This window comes from Eubalaena glacialis, chromosome 17 (genome assembly GCF_028564815.1).
Source record: "Eubalaena glacialis isolate mEubGla1 chromosome 17, mEubGla1.1.hap2.+ XY, whole genome shotgun sequence".
Taxonomy (NCBI): Eukaryota; Metazoa; Chordata; class Mammalia; order Artiodactyla; family Balaenidae; genus Eubalaena; species Eubalaena glacialis.
The window spans coordinates 51830440-51853103 of NC_083732.1; the positions used below are offsets into that span (position 1 = coordinate 51830440).

The 22664-nt window shown below is 36.2% G+C and overlaps 1 protein-coding gene across 2 annotated transcripts in view; it reads left to right on the plus strand.

The window, feature by feature from the left end:
- Positions 1-22664, plus strand: part of VPS13B (vacuolar protein sorting 13 homolog B) — an 802016-nt gene that overhangs the window by 472002 nt on the left and 307350 nt on the right. For both annotated transcript variants that reach the window (XM_061172062.1, XM_061172061.1), the window contains exon 31: positions 7509-7712. In XM_061172062.1, coding sequence (XP_061028045.1) covers positions 7509-7712 — 204 coding nt within the window. The remainder of the gene's footprint in view (positions 1-7508; positions 7713-22664) is intronic.

Below are 22664 nucleotides of genomic sequence, written 5' to 3' on the forward strand. Positions count from 1 at the left end.
TAAGGGAGTTATGGGCATCTTGACTCACTCCCTTTCCTGATTTGAATTGCTAAAAGATTTTAAAAACTGCAATAAGGAGGGAGAGCAAAGTTCACAGAGCCTTTAGAGGGATGTGAAGTTGAGACAAGAAAATTTGATTCCTATTTATGATGTCAAGCATTTCTATTAGAAATTTAGTTAGGAAATAATATGAAGCCTTTCTTATTAAGATATTGTACTTGTATTTTCTTAAAGCACATATTGTTAATATTAGGCATTCTGGTCCTCACTGAAGCCATAAAGTTCTTTTCCTATGATTAGCTCCCTGGTAAAGTATCATTCTATTAGAATTCTTTAATAATTTTGCAACTATTTCTTGTGCTATGAAAATGTAGTGCACTAAATCAAAGCTCTCTTGAATAAAATATACTTTAATTTTTGGCTTTGCAATCAGATTGTTTTTCACTTTTAGGCTATTTTTAGTTATAAAATTCTCACTTAGGGAAAACAGCATTTTAAAAGTTGTACAATGATTTCCAGCCTTTGAAAAAAAGTAAGTTATTTCAAATCTTATGTCTGTAACTGTTTATATTTTTATACCTTAAAAAAATATCTAGTGTACCATGAGATGCAAAATGTACCTTTCACAAGATATCTTGTTCTAATACTGCTTAATAAAAGTTAATGTATGGTATTTGAATGAAAATATTTTGAATATGTTTTCTTAATTTAGTACTGAAAAACAAAGCAAAGTACTCTGAGTATTCTATTTTATAATAACTGGAATTGGTTTTAAGTATGCATAAAACAAAATGGGTATATCTTATACTTTAAAGAATAAAGATTAGTGAATATTTCAAGTTGAGGAATAGTACATTGTAACAATTGATGAGTCTACATTGATACATCCTAATCACCCAAAGTCCATAGTTTACATTAGGATTTACTCGGTGTTGGATATTATATGGGTTTGGACAGATTTATGATAAGACATGTATTTATCATTATAGTATCATATAGAATATTTTCACTGCCCTGAAAGTCCTCTGAGCATTGCCTATTCATTCCTGCCCCTGACCAACCTGTCTCAACCATTGATCTTTTTATTATCTCCATAGTTTTACTTTTTCCAAAATGACATATAGTTGAAATTATACAGTATGTAGCCTTTTCAGATTAGCTTCTTTCACTTAGTAATTTGTCTGTAAAGTTCCTTATTTTTTTTCTTGGCTTGATAGCTCATTTCCTTTTTGTGCTGAATAATAGGATGTACCACAGTTTATTTATCCATCCATCTACTAAAGGACGTCTTGGTTGATTCCAATTTTGACAATTATGAATAAAGCTGCTATAAACATTCAGGTGCAGGTGTTTGTGTGGACATGTTTTCAGCTCCTTTGGGTAAATACCGAAGAGTGCAGTTGTTGGATCATATGGTGAGAGTATGTTTAGTTTTGTAAGAAACCGCCAAACTGTCTTCCAAAGTGGGTATACCATTTTGCATGCCTACCAGCAGTGTATGAGAGTTCCTGTTGCCCCACATCCTTGCTAGCATTTGGTATTGTTAGTCTTCTGGATTTTGGCCATTCTAATAGGTGTGTAATGGTATCTTTTTGTTTTAATTTGCTTTTCCCTGTTGACATATGATGTGGAGCATCTTTTGTATATCTTCTTGATCCTGCTCATATTTTAAAAACCCTTTTTCTTCTTTTTAAACAATTATTTTATATTTCATGTGTACTAATCCAGTTTGTGAAGTCTTTGAGGGTCTGTTTCTTCTGCCCATTGTGTCTGTTAGTCTCTCATTTCACTTGGAACCAAATCTGCAGAAATTCTTTGAGTTCAGATTGAGTTCAGCTCAAGAGAATTTGCTTTTACCTGTAATCTGGTAGCACTGTCTACCTGGCGCAAGCCTCTCCAAATTAAAATTTTTTCATGCCACATTGGAAACTCAAACCCCCAAATGCTGTCTTACGATGGCAAAGTCTTAGAGGGATTTTTTTTCCCCCTGTTTACCTGTTGCTAAGGCTAAGGTCAAGATGAGTAAGTTGGTAAGTTACCTTGTCTCTTTCAGCATGGGCATTAGGAGGGCTTTTTTCCATTTTTTAAACTTTTTTAAGTTTGAAATACTTGTAGATTCACATGAAGTTGCAAATACATCTCCTGTGTGCCCTTTACCCAGTTCCCTTCAGCGTAACCTTTCACCAGCTTTATTGAGGTATAATTGACAAATAAAATTGTAAGATATTCAAAGTGTACAACTTTATGATTTGATATATGTATACATTGTGAAAGGATTCCGCCATTGAGTTAACACATCCACCACCTTTTGTGTGTGTGTGAGAACATGTAAATTCTACTCTCTTAGCAAATTCTTAGTAAATTTCAATTATACAATGCAATGTTATCAACTATATTCACCATGATGTTATACATTATATCCTCAGACCTTATTCATTTTATAACAGAGAGTTTGTGCCTTTTAGCCAACCTCTTCCTATTTCCCCAACTGCATAGCCCACGGCAACCACTTTTCTATTCTCTGCTTCTATGAATTTGACATTTTTTTTAATTCCACATATAAGTGATATTATGCAATATTTGTCTTTCTCTGGCTTATTTCACTCAGTGTAATATAATTAAGCACTCCGGGTTTATCTGTGTTGTCATAAATGACAGGATTTTCCCTTTTTAAGGCTGAATGATATTTCATTGTATATACAGTTGACCCTTGAACACCGCAACACGGGTCCACTCATACACTTTTTTTTTTTAATAGTATGTACTGTGAATGTAGAACCACTGAACTGTGGAGGAGGAACTGTGGATATGGAGGGCTGACCATAACTTATACATGGATTCATAACTGCTTGGAGGGTTGGTGCCCCTAAGCCCCAAATTGTTCAAGGGTCAACTGCAGATGCCATATTTTCTTGATCCATTTATTCATTGATGGACACTTAGGTTGTTTCCATACACGGTATGGAAAAGCCTTTTGTGAACAATGCTGCCATGAACATGGAGTACAGATATCTCTTTGCGATTAGTGATTTCATTTCTTTTGGATATATACCCAGAAGTGGGATTGCTGGGTCATATGCTGGTTCTATTTTTAATTCCTTGAGGAACCTCCATACTGTTTTACATAGTGACTGTATGAGTTTACATTCCCACCAACAGTGTACAAGGTTTCCCTTTTTTCCATATCCTCCCTGCATTTATTATCCCTTGTCTTATTGCTAATAGATATCCTAACAGGTATGAGGTGATATCTCATTATGGTTTTGATTTGCATTTTCCTGATGATTAGTGAGCACCTTTTCATGTATCAATACCTTTTGGCCAATTACATGTCTTTGGAAAAATGTCTATTCAGATCCTTTGCTGGTTTTCTTAATTGGGTTGTTTTTTGCTATTGAGTTATATGAGTTCCTCTTATATTTTGAGTATAACCCCTTATCAGACATATACTTGAAATATTTTTATTCTAGAGGTTGCCTTTTCATTTTGTTGGCAGTTTCCTTTGCTGAGTAGAAGATTTTTAGTTTGATGTAGTCACACTTGTTTATTTTTGCTTTTGTTACCTTTGCTTTTGGTGTCAAATCCAAAAAATCATTGCCAAGAGCAGTGTCATAGAGCAGACACCCCTGTGTTTTCTTCTAGGAGTTTTATGGTTTCAGATCTTGCATAACTTCTTGCATAACTATAGTACAATATCTAAACCAGGAAATTGACATCAGTACAATCCACAATTGCATTCAGATTTCACAAGGTTTTTTTTGTTGTTGTTTTGTTTTGTTTTTTGGCCATGCCATGTGGCATGCAGGATCTTAGTTCCCTGACCAGGGATCGAACCCGTGCCCCCTGCCGTGGAAGCATGGAGCCCTAACCACTGGACCACCAGGGACTTCCCTCACCAGTTTTATTTTTAATCATTTGTATTTATATGTCTATATGTGTGTATAGTTTAGTGCAGTTTTGCCACATATGTACATTCATGTAACCACCGTCACAGTCAAGACACAGAACTGTTCTATCACAAGTCTTCCTAGGAGAGCTGTTTTTAATTCACCCTTTGAAGGTTGATGTAGTCCTTCATGACCCCCGCTTTTTATGCAGTCTCCTATAAATAGATTCATCCATCTCCTTAGGTGGGCCTTGAGCTTTATCTCCTCCTGTGCGATTATCAGAAAATCACTCTCTGCAGGATTCAGCAGAAACCCTAAGAGCAAAGGCTGGCTTTGGCAGGTGCTTATTTATTAGTGTTCCTAATTTCACTTTTTTGGGGTGGCTTTCCACCTTCTATTCCCTAGTGCCAGCTCTGAAATGTGTTTAAAAAGATGCTTTAAATTGTCTGCAAGCATTTTATTTGTTTCAATCAGAAGATTCACTCTGATTTTCTAATATGCCATATTTTGGAAACAGGTAACCATGGAAATATTAAAGAGCATTTATCTTTATAGTTTTCATTAATAGTTTTTTCATAATTAGAAAAGTTGACTTTGTTTTATCATGGTGCCGTGCATCTATGATTAGTTGATGATTAGATATATTATTCATTCAAAACCATATAAGATAATGTATTTCAGGAATGGTCATAAAATTTATAATGGATCTCTTTATGAATAGTTTAATTTTCAGTCATACATTTTATTTATTTCTATAATAGTTTTAATATTGAAATAATTAAAACAGAGAAGTTAAATAATTTCTCCAAGCTCATGGATCATTGAAAAATCTGAGACCAGAGTTCACATGAGTCTTTTGCTTATCCTATTTTCTACAACTCAGATTTAAATGGTTTTGCAATTAACTTTTAAGTTGGATTTATATACCCACATACTGTACATTTCTCTGAACTTTCAAATCAGGTTAAAATGACAAATATATTTTTCAATTTCAAAAGCAAACAAAAAGAAAAGTGTAAAATCTCAAACCCTGGTTCTTAGAAAACTTAAAAGTTTGAAATTAGCATGTGTAGAAGTATTAAGCTATTGCTCAATATACAACCCATTTTTACATGAGAAGAAGAACCTGTGGAAAGTCATGTTTTCCACAGACAGATGATAGGAGGAAAATAGCTTGATTTAAGGCCAAGAGTAAATATGAGGCATTTCAAGCGTAGGTGAAAACTAATGACATTTGGTGTTTCTCTGGTTTTTATCTTATGACTTTGCAGTTTCTCCAAGTGCCAAGAAAAATAGAAAGGCTGATGTTAATGTTGGGCTAGGTTGCTTTGTTTGTCTTTTAATATAGTACTAATTTTATTTCCAAACATACTTTTTCTTCCTTCAAAGGGATTCTTAAAAGTATTTTAGTTTTCTTTAAAAGTAGGCTTAGGGAATTTATGTAAAATGTAGAAAGCATTGGCTAGTTTAAAATAAGTAAATATAACTTTTATATGGGGAATAATAATCTAGGGAAATAAGCTAGGCCACCCACTGCCAAAGATATTTGCTGTATGTCAGAGTTTATGTGGCCCTGCAGCAGCAGTTTACTGTCTAAAGACTGTGTGTTCTTATTGCTGTGGACAGATGGATTCTCCACTTGAGATTTGTAAAGATTTGTGTCAGTTCAAATCAGTGAATTGAAACAGCATTTACTGATTGCTTACTAGGAGATGTAGTTTCTGACTTCAAGAAATGTATGCTATATTGAGAAAGACTGACAGGTCCTTGTGATGTTCTTGTACTTATAAGTACAGAAGGACCCTAAGAGCACAGATTTGGGAGGAAGGGAGTTTGAAGAAATGGTGGTCAGGAAAGACTTCATAGAAAGTGAAGTTTGAGCTGTGCCTTTAGAATTAACAGGTTTACACCAATATTCAAATGAAGGGAGAGCATTTGACCAAAATAGGTGTACTCACAATGTTACTCCCTCTCACCTGCACCCTCATTCACTCCTTTTTTCTTTGCCTTCATTAAGGCAAAATGAAAGTGTTCATGGCTGATTTTATGGGCCCTATTTTTAATGCAATTCTTAGGTTCATGTAAAACTTCAAGCCACCTTTCCTTGCATGCCCATTCCTAGATTGTAATTTTCTAAGTTAGAAAGAAGAAAACAAAAACCAGGTTCAGCTCTTACCTTAGGAATAATGAGAGTCCATTCATTCAGTTTCTCTGGTTCCCACTATGACTTCTTGACCAATGCCTGTTTGTTTCCCTGTTCTCTTATCATTAACACCTTGTGGTATTTCCCTGCCTGAGCTGCCTGTTCATTCATTTGCAGTCCTCTCCCTGCTCCTCTCTTCACTTGAATTCATTTGCCTTAGCCCTCACCTTGCCTGGCCTAATGCATGCCATCTCCATTCCTGCACATCTGGCCCAGACATCTGCCATCTTGAGTCTCAGTGGTCATCCACCTTCCATCAGTATTTGACCAGCTTCTGGGCATGGTCTGACCCACACTGTTTACTTAGACAAGAGGTAGTCTTGATCACATTCACACTGTCTCTCTGTAGTTTTCACACTAGGACTCAGTGCTTCCCTCCCTTCTCCCTCCACTAATTAGTTTCATTAGTATTCAATTGATATAATTAATTGTATTTCTTTTCTAATCACTGCAATTGTATCTATACTAGTAAAACTATTTTTATCCTCTATGTAATTTCACTTTTGTGTTGATTGAAACTTTCATGGGGGACAAATGTTACTTTCCTTTTGATTACTCACTTTAAAGCATCTGTGAGCCAACATAACTAAAAAATTACGAACTCACACAAACTTAGTCTTATCTGGCTTCCGAATCCTGAACACTTTTCTTCCCACCCTACCACACTGCCTTGCTATTTTCAGTCTAAAACCTTCATGAAACATTTAACCATTTACTTCCTCTAATCTAGCTTTAAGCTGCTGATAATTTTATTCATTTGCTTAGCCTTGGGTCCAATAAGATCAAAGTTCCAACTCTATATGGACCAGTAATCCTTACTGTGTTTCTACATCCGTAAGCAATGTACTCTTGTCAACAATTTAGTCTATAGGATGATGGGTTATATAAAGGACCAAAGGCAAAAGGTAGGGGAGTTAAATAGATTAGCAAGTCTTCATCACCTTTCCTAACAAGACATCAGAGTGCTGAGGACGGGAAAGTAGGTGTTTAGCATTGCAAAGAAGACAGGGTTTTGAGGCAGAACCCTGGATTTAAGTTGCAATTTTGTCCACATAGTAGCTCAGTAACTTTGGCTAAGTCTTTCAACCTCTCTGCATTATTTTCTCTTTAGTAAAAATGGAGATAATAATATGACCTCACAACATCTCAAGGATTTAAATCATAAATGTGAAAGTACTTAGAAAAATAGCACAGTGCTGGGAATAATGTAAGAAATCATTATAGGGTAGATACTGTAAGTGCTAAGTTTTGGGTATGTTTTCAAGTCATTAGTATGTGGTAACTTTCTAATACCTGCCTCATAGATTTGATTAACCCAGTAATCCAAAGGAAAAAAAAGGTAATAACATGATGTTAGCGAGCAAAGTAAACATAGAATACTTATTTTATCTATTCACTTTTTTTCACTGCCTTTACAGGAGAGCCTTGAATTTAGGAATTCTTCGAGACCCTGGATCAGAAATTGAAGACAGACAATACCAAATAGATCTGCAGTCCATCAATATTGGTACTGCGCAGTGGGATCAACTAAAACCAGAGAAGGAAAGTGGCACAGGAGGCGTGCTAACAGAGACTGAAAGAAATTCTCAGAATCCAGCCCTTGAGTGGAATATGGCCAGCAGGTGGGAAATGGTTGAGAAGCTTTCTCCACGTTCTAATATTTCATTGACAGAAGGGCAATTGATGATACAGTCTTTAGCACGCCCAACCTAAGTGTTTTGGTATTGTTTCTGCATTTCATGATGATCATTAAATATATTTTGTAATTGTAGCTGATGATTTTGCTTAGAAACCTGCTAGTCCTACCACTGTTACACTGCCATTATTACAAATTTAAGGTCGTGTCAGAATTTTTTTTTTAAAGCTTGTTATTTGATGAAAGGTTCCACTTCAGGCTAAGGATTCATTCACATTTTCCCTTAAAATCCAGTATATTCAAAGCCAGATTTTTTAAAAGTCTTTCCTTATCAGGTTCTTGTGCTTGTTGCCTTTGTAGATCTTGTTTGAAAAAAATGTTTATTCAAGTCTTTGCCCTTTTTTTAAAAAAATTTTTTATTTTTGGCTGTGTTGGGTCTTTGTTGCTGCGCGCAGGCTTTCTCTAGTTGTGGCGAGTGGGGGCTACTCTTCGTTGCAGTGCGCGGGCTTCTCATTGCAGTGGCTTCTCTTGTTGCGGAGCACGGGGTAGGTGCACGAGCTTCAGTAGTTGTGGCACACGGGCTCAGTAGTTGTGGCTCGTGGGCTCTAGAGTGCAGGCTCAGTAGTTGTGGCGCACGGGCTTAGTTGCTCCGCGGCATGTGGGATCTTCCCGGACCAGGGCTCAAACTCACGTCCCCTGCATTGGCAGGCGGATTCTTAGCCACTGCGCCACCAGGGAAGTCCCTTGCCCATTTTTAAATTGAGTTGTCTTTTTGTTGATGATTTGTAGGAGTTCTTTTTTTATTTAACTTTTAAATTTTTTAAATTTTTATTGAAGTAAATCGATTTACAATGTTGTGTTAAGTTTCTGGTGTACAGCAAAGTGACTCAGTTATACATATATATTCTTTTTTATATTCTTTTCCATTAGGGTTTATTACAAGATATTGAATATAGTTCTCTGTGCTATACAGTAGGACCTTGTTGTTTGTTTTATATATAGTAGTTTGTATCTGCTAATCCCAAACTCCTACTTTATCCCTCCGCTTACCCCCTTTCCCCCTTGGGTAACCATAAGTTTGTTTTCTATATCTGAGTTTATTTCTGTTTTGTAAATAAGTTCATTTGTACAATATTTTAGATTCTACATGTAAGTGATATCATATGATATTTGTCTTTCTCTGACTTACCTCACTTAGTATGAAAATCTCTAGGTCCATCTGTGTTGCTACAAATGGCATTATTTCTTTCTTCTTAATGGCTGAGTAATATTCCTTTGTATATATGTACCACATCTTCTTTATCCATTCATCTGTCGATGGACATTTAGGTTGCTTCCATGTCCTAGCTATTGTAAATAGTGCTGCTCTGAACATTGGGGTACATGTATCTTTCTGAATTAGAGTTTTGTCTGGATATATGCCAAGGAGTGGGATTGTTGGATCATATGGCAACTCTTTTTTTAGTTTTTTAAGGAAGCTCCATACTGTTTTCCATAGAGGCCGCACCAATTTACATTTCCACCAACAGTGTAGGAGGGTTCCCTTTTCTCCACACCCACTCCAGCATTTACTATGTGTAGAAGTTTTTTTGGTGTGGGGAGGGAGTGCCAATGATTTTATTCTGTTCAGACAGAAGAAATTTACAAGAATTTGTACAGTTTAGAAATATAGAGATTCCAGTTACACTGTTATTCCTATTACAAAAAAATGACTAGTAAGGTAACCAATCAGATTTTCAGGTTTCTTTTGAAAATTGTAATCACAGAACATGGCAATAATTTGTAAAGTCTTAGAGTCCGTGAGACTCTTTTTTCAAATCATATTTTCAAGTACAGATTTACTTACATAGATAACAAGTTAGCAATAGATGTAAATATTCATACAAGTTTCCCTATGACACGAGAAAATAAAAATATTATGAAAGGTCTCAATATTTTATCAAATCAGATTCTCTGAACTAACTTTAGGATGCAAAACATCGTTTCTCCTTAAACAGATGCATGAAAGATGAGATATCTTCTTTACCTCTTTTTTGTGTAGACTTTTTAGTGATGTCCATTGTGACTGGTGTGAAGTGATACCTCACTGTAGTTTTGATTTGCATTTCTCTAATAATTAACGATGTTGAGCATCTTTTCATGTGCCTATTAGCCATCCGTATGTCTTCTTTGGAGAAATGTCTATTTAGGTCTTCTGCCCATTTTTCGATTGGGTTGTTTGTTTGTTTTTGTTATTGAGTTGTATGAGCTGTTTGTATATTTTGGAAATTAAGCCCTTGTCGGTTACATCATTTACAAATATTTTCTCCCAATCTGTAGGTTGTCTTTTCATTTTGTTTATGCTTTCCTTTGCTGTGCAAAAGCTTATAAGTTTGATTAGGTCCCATTTGTTTATTTTTTGCCTTGGGAGACTGACCTAAGAAAACATTGGTATGATTTATGTCAGAGAATGTTTTGCCTACGTTCTCTTCTAAGATTTTTATGGTGTCATGTCTTATATTTAAGTCTTTAAACCATTTTGAGTTTATTTTTGTGTAGGGTGTGAGGGAGTGTTCTACTTCATTGATTTACATGCAGCTGTCCAGCTTTCCCAACACCACTTGCTAAAGATACTTCTTTTCTCCATTGTACATTCTTGCCTCCTTTGTCGAAGATTAATTGACCATAGGTATGTGGGTTTATTTCTGGGCTCTCTATTCCACTCCACTGATCCATATGTCTGTTTTTTGTGCCAGTACCACACTGTTTTGATTACTGTAGCTTTGTAGTAATGTCTGAAGTTTGGGAGGGTTTTGCCTCTAGGTTTGTTCTTTTTCCTCAATATTGCTTTGGCAATTCTGGGACTTTTGTGGTTCCATATAAATTTTTGAAATATTGGTTCTAGTTCTGTGAAAAATGTTATGAGTAATTTGAAAGGGATCGCATTAAATCTGTAGTTTGCTTTGGGTAGAATGGCCATTTTAACTATTAATTCTTTCAGTCCCAGAGCATGGGCTATCTTTCCATTTATCTGAATCATCTTCAGTTTCCTTTATCATTGTTTTATAGTTCTCAGCATATAAGTCTTTCACCTCCTTGGTGAGGTTTATTTCTAGATTTTTTTTTTTTTTTGATGCAATTTTAAAAGATTGTTTTCTACTTTCCCTTTCTGATATTTCATTGTTAGTGTAAAGAAATGAAACTGATTTCTGTATGTTAATCTTGTATCCTTCTACCTTGCTGAATTTGTTTATCAGTACTAGCAGTTTTTGTGTGGAGTCTTTAGGGTTTTCTATATACAGTATCAGGTCATCTGCATATAATGACAGTTTTACCTCTTCCCTTCCAATTTGGATACCTTTTATTTCTTTTTCCTGTCTGATTGCTGTGGCTAGGGCTTCCAATACTGTGTTGAATAGAAGTGGTGAGAGTGGGCATCCTTGTTTTGTTCCAGATTTTAGCAGGAAGGCTTTCAGCTTTTCACCTATTGAGCATTATGTTGGCTGTGGTTTGTCATAAATTAGCTTTTATTATGTTGAGATATGTTCCCTCTGTACCCTCTTTGGTAAGAGGTTTTATCATGAGTGGATGTTGAATTTTGTCAAATGCTTTTTGTGTATCTATTAAGATGATCATGTGGTTTTTGTCTTTTCTTTTGTTGATGTGTGGTGTATTTGCTTATGTTGATTGATTTGCATATGTTGAACCATCCTTGTGACCCTGTGATGAATCCAACTTGATCATGGTGTATGATCTTTTTTATGTGTTGTTACATTTGGTTTGCTAATATTTTGTTGAGAATTTTTGCATCTATATTCATCAAAGATATTGACTTGTAATTTTCTTTTTTGGTAGTGTCTTTGTCTGGTTTTGGTATCAGGGTGATGGTGGCTTCATAGGATGACTTTATATGTTTTTGATTACATGGGGACTAAACAACATGCTACTAAAAACACCAATGATCAATGATGAAACCAAAGAGGAAATAAATACCTTGAGGCAAATGACAACGAATCTATTGAATCTGTTGTATGTTTTTGATTTGTGGTTACCAGTTTTTCAGTTATGTTAAATCATTACTATAACTGCTTGCTTTAGACTGACAGTCATATAGGCTCAAACACATTCTGAAAAAAAAAAGTCTACATTTTCTTACTCCCTTCTCCCACATTTTATGATTTTGGTGTTCTCTTTTACAAATTTTGATGTTTATCCTTTTGATGTTCATTGTAGTTATCACTTTCACAGAAAATTTTTTTTTTTTTTTAATCTATGTACTGGCTTATTTAAGTGATTTACTTTCCAACTGTGATTTTCTCTTTCCTATAGATTCTTGTTTCTTTTGTATTTAGAGAAGACCTTTCAATATTTCTTTTAGGATAGCTTTAGTATTGCTGTACTCTTTTAGTTCTTGCTTGTCTGAGAAATTCTTTCTCTCTTCTATTCTAAATGATAGTCTTGCTGGGTAGAGTATCCTCGGTTGTTGGTTTTTTCCTTTGAGGACTTTGAATATATCTTGCCAGTCCCTTCTGGCCTGCAACGTTTCTATAGGAAATCAGCTGATAGCCTTATGGGGGTTCCCTTGTAACTAACTCTTCGTTTTTCTCTTGTTGCCTTTACAATCCTCTCTATAACTTTTGCCATTTTCGTTATGATATGTCATTGTGTAGGTCTGTTTAGGTTCCTCTTGTTTGGGACCCTCTGTGTTTCCTTTACTTGAATATGTTTACTTCCCCAGGTTTGGGAATTTTTCACCCATAATTTCTTCAAATACATGTTTGATCCCCTTCTCTCTCCCTTCTCTTTTTGGAACCCCTATTATGCGTAGGTTGGCACACTTTATATTATCTCATAGATCTCATATGTTGCTTTCATTTTTTTTTTTTTAAACTTGTCTTTCTGTCTGCAGTTCTGACTGGGTAATTTCCATTATTCTGTCTCTTCCAGATCACGTATTCATTCTTCTGTGTCATTTAGTCTGCTATTCATTACTACTAGATTGGGTTTTATCCCCAGGCACAGGAGTGCTAGTAATCCACTTGGATGTCCTGCAGGCACTGCACTCCCAAAGCCACCAGTGAAGTAAATCCCCTGAAGTAGTGCAGCCCCTGGGCATCAGCTCAGATTTCAGCCCCACCTCCATGTTTGGGCAACCACTGGCACTTGCATGCTCCCAGGCCTTGTAGATGTGTAGCTGTTCCTGCTGTGAGCACTCCAAGAATGAGGATGCTACGGTGGGGTCCCACCCCTCCCTTCGGAGAGTGTATTAGCAACAGCGGACCAGGATGTTGCGGCTCAGACCACACTCCAGTCCCTTCAGGCTGTCTCCATCCAGCCAACCCCAGTCCTCTCCCCAGTCTGTCTGCTGAAGCTCGAGTTTCAACACCCCAGTCCCCGCACACACCGGCAGGCACACGTCTTGGGTTTGGGAGTGCATCGAGGTGGCCAGGACCATCTGTGCTGGTCTCTCTCTGTTCTGCCTGCTGCACTCTGGCTGCTGCACTCTCCTCTGAGCCTCTGAAGCTCCCTATCTATCCAGCTGATCTCCCAGCCAAAGCAGGGGGTTCCCAGGTTGAGCAAACCTTTCCTCTTTCACAGCTCCCTCCCAGGAGTACAGGTCCTGTCCTGATTCCTTTTTGGTTTTGTCTTTGGTCCTTCCCGGTTATGTGGTGATATTTCTTGCAGCTTTGGTTGTATGAGATCTTCTGCCAGCATTCAGTAGGAATTCTGTGAGAATTGTTCCACATGCAGATGTATTTTTGATTTATCTGTGAAAGGAGGTGAGCTCCACATCCTTCTGTTCCACCATCTTGATCTGGGCCAGGAGTTCTTTATTTATTATGAGCACTATACCCTTACCATATATATGATTTACAAATGATCTTTTCATTTTCTTGATAATGATCTTTGATGCACAAGTTTTTGACTTCAATGAAGTCTCATCTATTTTTTTCTCTTGTTGCCTGTGCTTTTGGTGTCATATCTAAGAATCCATGGCCAAATTCAAGGTCATGAAGATTTATCCCTGTATTATTCTAAGAGTTTTATGGGTTTAGTGCTTATAATTAGGTTGTTGATTTATTTTAATGTTTTTTGTTTGTTTATTTTTGTATACAGTATGTGATAAAAGCCCAACCTCGTTCTTTTGCATGTTGGATATCCAGTTGTCCCAGCACCATTTGCTGAAGAGAGTGTTCTTTTCCCATTGAATGGTCTTAGCAACCTTGTCAAAACTTTACAGACTTTTGAACATCCAATTTATGCCATGGAATGTCTTTTACACCAAAGATACAAAATAAAATAACTTCTAATATGTGTCTATCCCTTTCAGAGCTCATCACCCAATCAAAACAACAGACAGGTTAATTAACTATTCAAGTACAATGTGGAAAGTCCTCTGATAGACATAAGTAAAGATACTTAGGATTATAGAAAAGCCACATCAAAATTGAGATAAACACATTTCATGCACATAAGACATTGCAGGCTAATAGATGTGACATAACACATAAACAGAAAAATAAAATAAATTAATCTAAAATTGATGTAGGTATATATGGAAACTAAAAAAAAAAAAAAGGTTCTGATGAACCTAGGGGCAGCACAGAAATAAAGACACATACGTAGAGAATGGACTTGAGGACCTGGGGAGGGTGAGGGGAGGCTGGGACAAAGTGAGAGAGTAGCATTGACATATATACACTACCAAATGTAAAGTAGATAGCTAGTGGGAAGCAGCTGCATGGCACAGGGAGATCAGCTCAGTGCTTTGTGACCACCTAGAGGGGTGGGATAGGGAGGGTGGGAGGGAGATGCAGGAGGGAGGGGATGTGGGGATATATGTATACATATAGCTGATTCACTTTGTTATACAGCAGAAACTAACGCAACATTGTAAAGCAATTATACCCCAATAAAAATGTTTTTAAAAAAATGTGGAGTGATTTAGAAGGGGCTGATGGAGATTGGAGGGGGAAGTGCCAAAAAATGGAACCCCACGTGGCTCTCTAGCACCGTCGCTAGATGATGCTATGTGTAATTTTGCCTGCTGATTATGTTGCACTTGTAATGTTGGAATTTTCCTTATTATTATAAATCCTTGGCCCCCAAATGTTCCGTTAAATGGATATTCACAACTTAAAAAAATAAAGATAAAACTAAAATAAAATCAATGTAGGTACAAATAGAGAATTAAAAGAAAGAAATGAATGACTAACTCTGTGCGTGGGTTCTCAGGGAAGGTTTCACAGAATATATGGCTTTTGAATTTGTTTCCACAAAGTACGAGTGGCAGGAGAGGGGAGGGGGCATTTTGAACTAAGAAAGCTACTGCAGTATAAAAACTTGGCATGTTTTATTCACTTCTAAATACCAACCACATAGTATCATGCTTGGCACATAATAGGAAGTTCGTGAATATTTGAGTGAAATAATGAGGGATCGAATGATTAGATGATTAAGGAAAGCTAACAAATCAAGTGACTGAATGTGAGTGTTCCTGAGAGATACTGATTCAAATAAAGACAAGAAATTTTAGATCTGATGTTGTTTAGTTCTGCTGATTAATCTTGACAGAAATACAAACAGAACCATAATATCATTAGATTTTTGTTTTTCAATAGGTATTACAGGTAGAACTCAAAAGATATACAGTGAAGAATAATTTACTTCCTTCCCTAACCATTATTAAATGGCAGTCTTTATAATGGTTTTCATTTATTCCTCCTGATACATTACTCACATTTTGTCTGTAATCATAATGTGTTTCTGTGTGAATGATTGGGAGAAGGAAGTAGGGAAGTTAAGCATAAGGAAGCATCAAATTTTAAAACTTGCAGATCTCTTGCTTCCAAAACCTTAATTTTTCAGCTGACGGAATACATCAGGGTTCAATCAGGGCAGGACAACCGCTACAAGTATTGTAACATACGGGATTTATTTTAGGAATAAGACCTTATCCAGTTGTGGAAGAAGCTGGGTGACCTGCGTAAAAATTTGTAGCACCCCAGGGAACCTGGGAAACCAGGCACGTCCAGTGGCTGGAGGGAGCACCGAAGGCTGGTAGGCAAGTCCATGGGAGATTATTGCTTCTGCTTCTGGAGTTGAGCCTGCAGTTGCTATTGGCCAGCAGAGCCAACAATCAGGAAAAAGTCACAAAGGTGGGAAGAGTGAGGACAAGCTGGAATCTGCTGGTACCTCTGCATCGTAATTTCACTGCTATTTAAAACAGTATGACTGTCAGAGAATATTGTCTGTTATTTCTCTTCCACATTCCAACTCCCTTGCAATTTTCTCTCTAAACTCTGAACCATTCTTAGCAAGTTATGGAACAAAACCACTACAGCAAACTAAGTTTGAGGAGATTCCCTTGCTTGTCCAGTGTCACTTAAAAATACAGCTAAGTGTGGAACCTCGGTTTGCTTCCTCTTAGTCAACTACTTTTCTTGTACTCAGTACTCTGACGCCTTACTCTTATGCTAAGTTCATAGTTAGTTAATCACTTTTTTTTCTTTTAGCAACCATTTTTACTACATCTGGGCTTACTTTTATAATCTGAGGTAATGAAGTGATGAGAACTAAAATAACCTGTACTGATGTCTGCCATGTGCAGGTTACACATTAAAATCACTGTTGCTGTTTGACATGGTGATTAGAGCTTTCGGGGTGTGTGGGATGGTGTGGAAAGTTTATCTTGTAATTTCCTGAAAATGCCAATGAGCCTTAATTCTCCAAGTTAATATGATTTTCTTGTTTGTAATATTTAAAGATAAAATTTGAATAGACTTGAAAACTGCAGTTAAATAAATAATTTAGTTTTTATAGCAAATGCTTTTGTTTGGCCCTCTCACTATCTGTGTTTGACTTCCCTGGGTAAATTATCTTTCTGACTTTATTGAGAGAAATAGAACATATTTATTTGTTTGAGTATTTTGATGTACATGGACCAAATTACATATACTACCCTTTGGCCTTTTTCACCACACATAGGATTTTTTTTTTAATTAATTAATTAATTTTATTTTTGGCTGCGTTGAGTCTTCATTGCTGCGCAAGGGCTTTCTCTAGTTGTGGCGAGCGGGGGATACTCTTCGTTGTGGTGCGTGGGCTTCTCATTGCAGTGGCTTCTCTTGTTGCGGAGCATGGGCTCTAGGTGTGAGGGCTTCAGTAGTTGTGGCACTCGGACTCAGTAGTTGTGGCTCGCAGGCTCTAGAGCTCAGGCTCAGTAGTTGTGGCGCACGGGCTTAGTTGCTCCGCGCCATGTGGGATTTTCCCAGTCCAGGGCTTGAACCTGCGTTGCCTGCACTGACAGGCAGATTCTCAACAACTGCGTCACCAGGGAAGACCCACAGATAGGATTTTTTTAAATTGTTATTACTATGTTTTCTTAGCAGGCTGTATTTGAATTTGACACGATCGTAAAATCTATCCGTTCTTTGCTTCACAGGGTTAGTAACATTGACTATGTGGAAGTATGGCACTGTGTTGCTATTAAAGTACCTGAAGCATGAATAATGCCTTAATTCTGAGAGATCATGACTATTCCATCTGACTGTTGATCTCTTACATTTTTACTTTGTTTTTTTTTTGTATTTGCTTCTGATTTTTTTTTTAACATCTTTATTGGAGCATAATTGCTTTACAATGGTGTGTTAGTTTCTGCTTTATAACAAAGTGAATCAGCTACACATATACATATATCCCCATATCTCTTCCCTCTTGCATCTCCCTCCCTCCCACCCTCCCTATCCCACTCCTGTAGGTGGTCACAAAGCACTGAGCTGATCTCCCTGTGCTATGCGTCTGCTTCTCACTAGCTATCGATTTTACATTTGGTAGTGTATATATGTACATGCCACTCTCTCACTTTGTCTCAGCTTACCCTTCCCCCACCCCGTGTCCTCAAGTCCATTCTATAGGAGGTCTGCATCTTTATTCCCGTCCTACCCCTAGGTTCTTCAGGACCATTCTTTTTTTTTTAGATTCCATATATATGTGTTAGCATACGGTATTTGTTTTTCTCTTTCTGACTTACTTCACTCTGTATGACAGACTCTAGGTCCATCCACCTCACTACAAATACCTCAATTTCGTTTCCTTTTATGGCTGAGTTTTATTCCATTGTATATATGTGCCACATCTTCTTTATCCATTCATCTGTCAATGGACACTTAGGTTGCTTCCACCTCCTGGCTATTGTAAATAGAGCTGCAATGAACATTGTGGTACATGACTCTTTTTGAATTATGGTTTTCTCAAGGTGTATGCCCAGTAGTGGGATTGCTGGGTCATATGGTAGTTCTATTTTTAGTATTTTAAGGGACCTCCATACTGTTCTCCATAGTGGCTGTATCAATTTACATTCCCACCAACAGTGCAAGAGGGTTACCTTTTTTTCCACACCCTCTCCAGCATTTATTGTTTGTAGATTTTTTGATGATGGCCATTCTGACTGGTGTGAGGTGATACCTCATTGTAGTTTTGATTTGCATTTCTCTAATGATTAACGCTGTTGAGCATTCTTTCACGTGTTTGTTGGCAATCTGTATATCTTCTTTGGAGAAATGTCTGTTTAGGTCTTGTGCCCATTTTTGGATTGGGTTGTTTGTTTTTTTGATATTGAGCTGCATGAGCTGCTTGTAAATTTTGGAGATTAATCCTTTGTCAGTTGCTTCATTTGCAAATATTTTCTCCTATTCTGAGGGTTGTCATTTCATCCTGTTTATGGTTTCCTTTGCTGTGCAAAAGCTTTTCTGTTTCATTAGGTCCCATTTGTTTACTTTTGTTTTTATTTCCATTTCTCTAGGAGGTGGGTCAAAAAGGATCTTGCTGTGATTTATGTCATAGAGTGTTCTGCCTATGTTTTCCTCTAAGAGTTTTATAGTGGCTGGCCTTACGGTTAGGTCTTTAATCCATTTTCAGTTTATTTTTGTCTGTGGTGTTAGGGAGTGTTCTAATTTCATTGTTTTAGATGTAGCTGTCCAGTTTTCTCAGCACCACTTATTGAAGAGGCTGTCTTTTCTCCATTGTATATGCTTGCCTCGTTTATCAAAGACAAGGTGACCATATGTGCGTGGGTTTATCTCTGGGCTTTCGATCCTGTTCCATCGATCTATATTTCTGTTTTTGTGCCAGTACCATACTGTCTTGATTACTGTAGCTTTGCAGTATAGTCTGAAGTCAGGGAGCCTGATTCCTCCAGCTCCGTTTTTCTTTCTCAAGATTGCTTTGGCTATTTGGGGTCTTTAGTGTTTCCATACAAATTGTGAAATTTTTTGTTCTAGTTCTGTGAAAAATGCCATTGGTAGCTTGATAGGGATTGCATTGAATCTGTAGATTGCTTTGGGTAGTAGAGTCATTTTCACAATGTTGATTCTTCCAAACGAAGAACATGGTATATCTGTCCATCTGTTTGTATCATCTTTAATTTCTTTCATCAGTGTCTTACAGTTTTCTGCATACAGGTCTTTGGTCTCCTTAGGTAGGTTTATTCCTAGGCATTTTATTCTTTGTGTTGTAATGGTAAGTGGGAGTGTTTCCTTAATTTCTCTTTCAGATTTTTCATCATTAGTGTATAGGAATGCAAGAGATTTCTGTGCATTAATTTTATATCCAGCTACTTTACGAAATTCATTGATTAGCTCTAGTAGTTTTCTGGTAGCATCTTTGGGATTCTCTCTGTATATTATCATGTCATCTGCAAACAGTGACAGTTTTACTTCTTCTATTCCGATTTGGATTCCTTTTATTTCTTTTTCTTCTCTGATTGCTGTGCCTAAAACTTCCAAAACTATATTGAATAATAGTGGTGAGAGTCTGCAACCTTGTCTTGTTCCTGATCTTAGTGGAAATGGTTTCAGTTTTTCACCATTGAGAACGATGTTGGCTGTGGGTTTGCCATATATGACCTTTATTATGTTGAGGTAAGTTCCCCCTATGCCTGCTTTCTGAAGAGTTTTTATCATAAATGGGATTTGAATTTTGTCGAAAGCTTTTTCTGCATCTATTGAGATAATCATATGGTTTTTCTCTTTCAATTTGTTAATGCAAATTAAAGTTTAATTGCATTAAATTTAATGCAAATTAAATTTTAATTGCATTAGAAAGTCACCAGATAGTGTTCCTCTTGGAAGGAAAAGAAAAAAACCACACACACACACACACACACACACACACACTAAAATAGTCTTCAACTCTTAACTAAATATTTGATTTTTAAAGTTACTTTACAAATCAAATGACTTATCCTTATGACTATTTAAAAATAAGAGAAATCTGTAAAAATAGGTATAGTTAATAAAATTATAACCAATAATTTTCCAAAAAGTATGTTATATATATTTATTGTTCATAATAAATGTGTGTGAATATTACTGTTTTTTACATTTAGGAATATCCACTCTAAGGGATTATCTCAGTTGATTATCACAAGTCTTAAGTATCTTCTGGTCTATCTTTCTCTGTAGTATTTCTAGTTTACTAATTTTTTCTTAAGTTATATCTAAAATTCTGTTTATCAATCTATTATATGTTTAACTTTAGTAACTACATTTTTTATTTCTGGATACTCTGTTTGGTTGTTTTTAAATCCATTTTACCTTTTTTGATAGTACTTTGGTTTTTTCCTCCTGTTTTTCATTCCATCCTATGTGTCTTTAATGATCTTAAAGAAATTTATTGTATTGTCCATATGTGGAAATTCCATTATCAGAAGTTCTTGATAATGAATTTGATAATGGGGTTGAATTCTCCTATTGCTAAAAACAAAAAATTTTGGAGTGCATATAAAATCTGTGATTAGGAGTTTATCTTCAGTGGTCTTTGTTCATGGGAATCCTTTTTGTCGGCTTGAACGCATATTTTTCCAAAGAGATTTTACATCTATTTCTGACTGATGCCCTGAGGTTATCAAAGGTCTGATGCCACTTTTATGTGAATAACTCAATATGGGTATTCCTGGACCAACACAAGTAATATAAGTTACAGCTTCCAAACACACATGGGGTATTCCCATTATTTTTATTTTAATTTTTAAGTTGAAAAAGCAGGGAGATCTCTGTTTTTTCAATAATCCCTCGTGCCAAATCAGGCAAACTTCCTTGTTTTTTTCTATTTCTGATTGGAAGTTGTTTTTCTGACCTTTTAATGGCCCCAGATCTAAGTTGGCAGCTCGTTTCAAACTCCTTGCCTGTCAGGGATGTAAGGATTAGCCTGTTGTCTCAATATGGCCATTAAAAATCTATTCCCTTGGTTTACTGAGAGTGGCTAGGACCCTGAAGTCATTAACAATGTCAGTTAATACTTTCAGTTTTACTTCCCTCTTTTGTTAGTTTACTAGATTATTATCTAGTAAAATATTAGCAGAATTTAATTCTTGTTGTAGTTATTTCTTCAGTGTTTATTTTTACTTTCTTTTGAATTCAGCCTTGAAAATACTTGAATCTATAAAAAAGTTTTTATGATTTAAAAAATATGTATCCTTAACGCAAATACTTACCAGAGATAATACAAAAGAAAAGTTAGCACTCTGTACCAGTGAAGTTCTAGTTTTATAAGAATATTGACTTAAAAAACTTTTAAAAAAAATTTCTAACATCATAGGTCTTCCATATGTTGTGTTACTTACTGATTTAATTCACATAGTGGGAAAAAATTATGATACAAACAAGTACTTTTTTTTCCCCATCAGTGCTTCAGCTAAGGTTTGCTCTTAGTTGGTTCCCTGCCATGTTTTCCATTTTAAGGTATTTTTAATACATCATATATTTTAGCACTCCCCTATGAGAGCACATCAGATGTTACATGTTTCTCACATTGGTCATTTTATGGAATTTGAGCTATTAGGCTATAATTGTGGTGTCTCTCAGGATCTCAGCCCTTCCTCTGTATTCAGATTTTAATACTTCTTCTATTCACCAGCTCTCTTAATTCTTTAAAATTGACTTTCTTGAAATCTAATACTTATGTGTCACAGAACCAGATGATCCAATTTGCTTTTTTGGCAGACACCATAGAAAGCTCTGCCCATTGCACAGTTTCAACAAAAGATACTAGTATTCTCTAGACTACTCTGGTAGAGAAGGATGTAGACAGACTTGAGTTTTATCTGGGCTTTTTCATGAGATAACTTATGCCAATTCTCTGATCTCAACTTGGTCATTTTATAATAAAAGAGAATAATAGGGACATATTTACAAGGAATATTAAATTAATGGTTCCAAGGAACCTTTGAGGTACGGCTTGCTAGTAAAACATAGAACTGTATTATTTCATGAAATGAAAACTAAGAATATGGGTAGTAGACTTGAAGATCTGCACTAGCACAAGCTTTGGTTTCTCAATAAGATTTTCCAATTTTATCTTCTACGATGAACGCAATACTTCCTTTGAAATTATTAGCAATTAGCAATTTTGAATGTAGAGTAGGAATAGTGTGCTAAATAACTGATCAAAAGGTGAGAATGTATAAAGAAGAATTAAAATAGAGGTCAAATGCTGCTCTGTTATCAACTTGCCCTGCGGGCCCAGTTGTGGAACCTTTGTTCCAACTGGGTGGCCTTAGCCCAGTCCCTGAACTTCATTTCCTCATAGATAATATGGGGCTAGTAATGTTCCTTACTTCACATACAGGGTTGCTGTGAAGAAGAATTCAGTATCAAAGTCACAACAGCCATTTCACAAACTGTAAAGGCAGTCATAATCTATGAACTCAGATAGTTCTTAGAGTTAAAAAAAAAAAAATCAAAGATTAAGAGGATATGCTTGTGAACCTAATGAGATTGGAAAGATGGCAGTTGTCAAGCAGAATGTCAGAAATATTAAAACTAGGAAATTAAAAATGATCACAAAATAGTAAGATTATTTTTGGTAGCAAGAGAGATCCTAAACTGTAAAAACAAAAGGAATTAAAAATAGAAAAAGTAATTTATTGAAAGGTCCTAGGATGCTCTTAATATGAAAT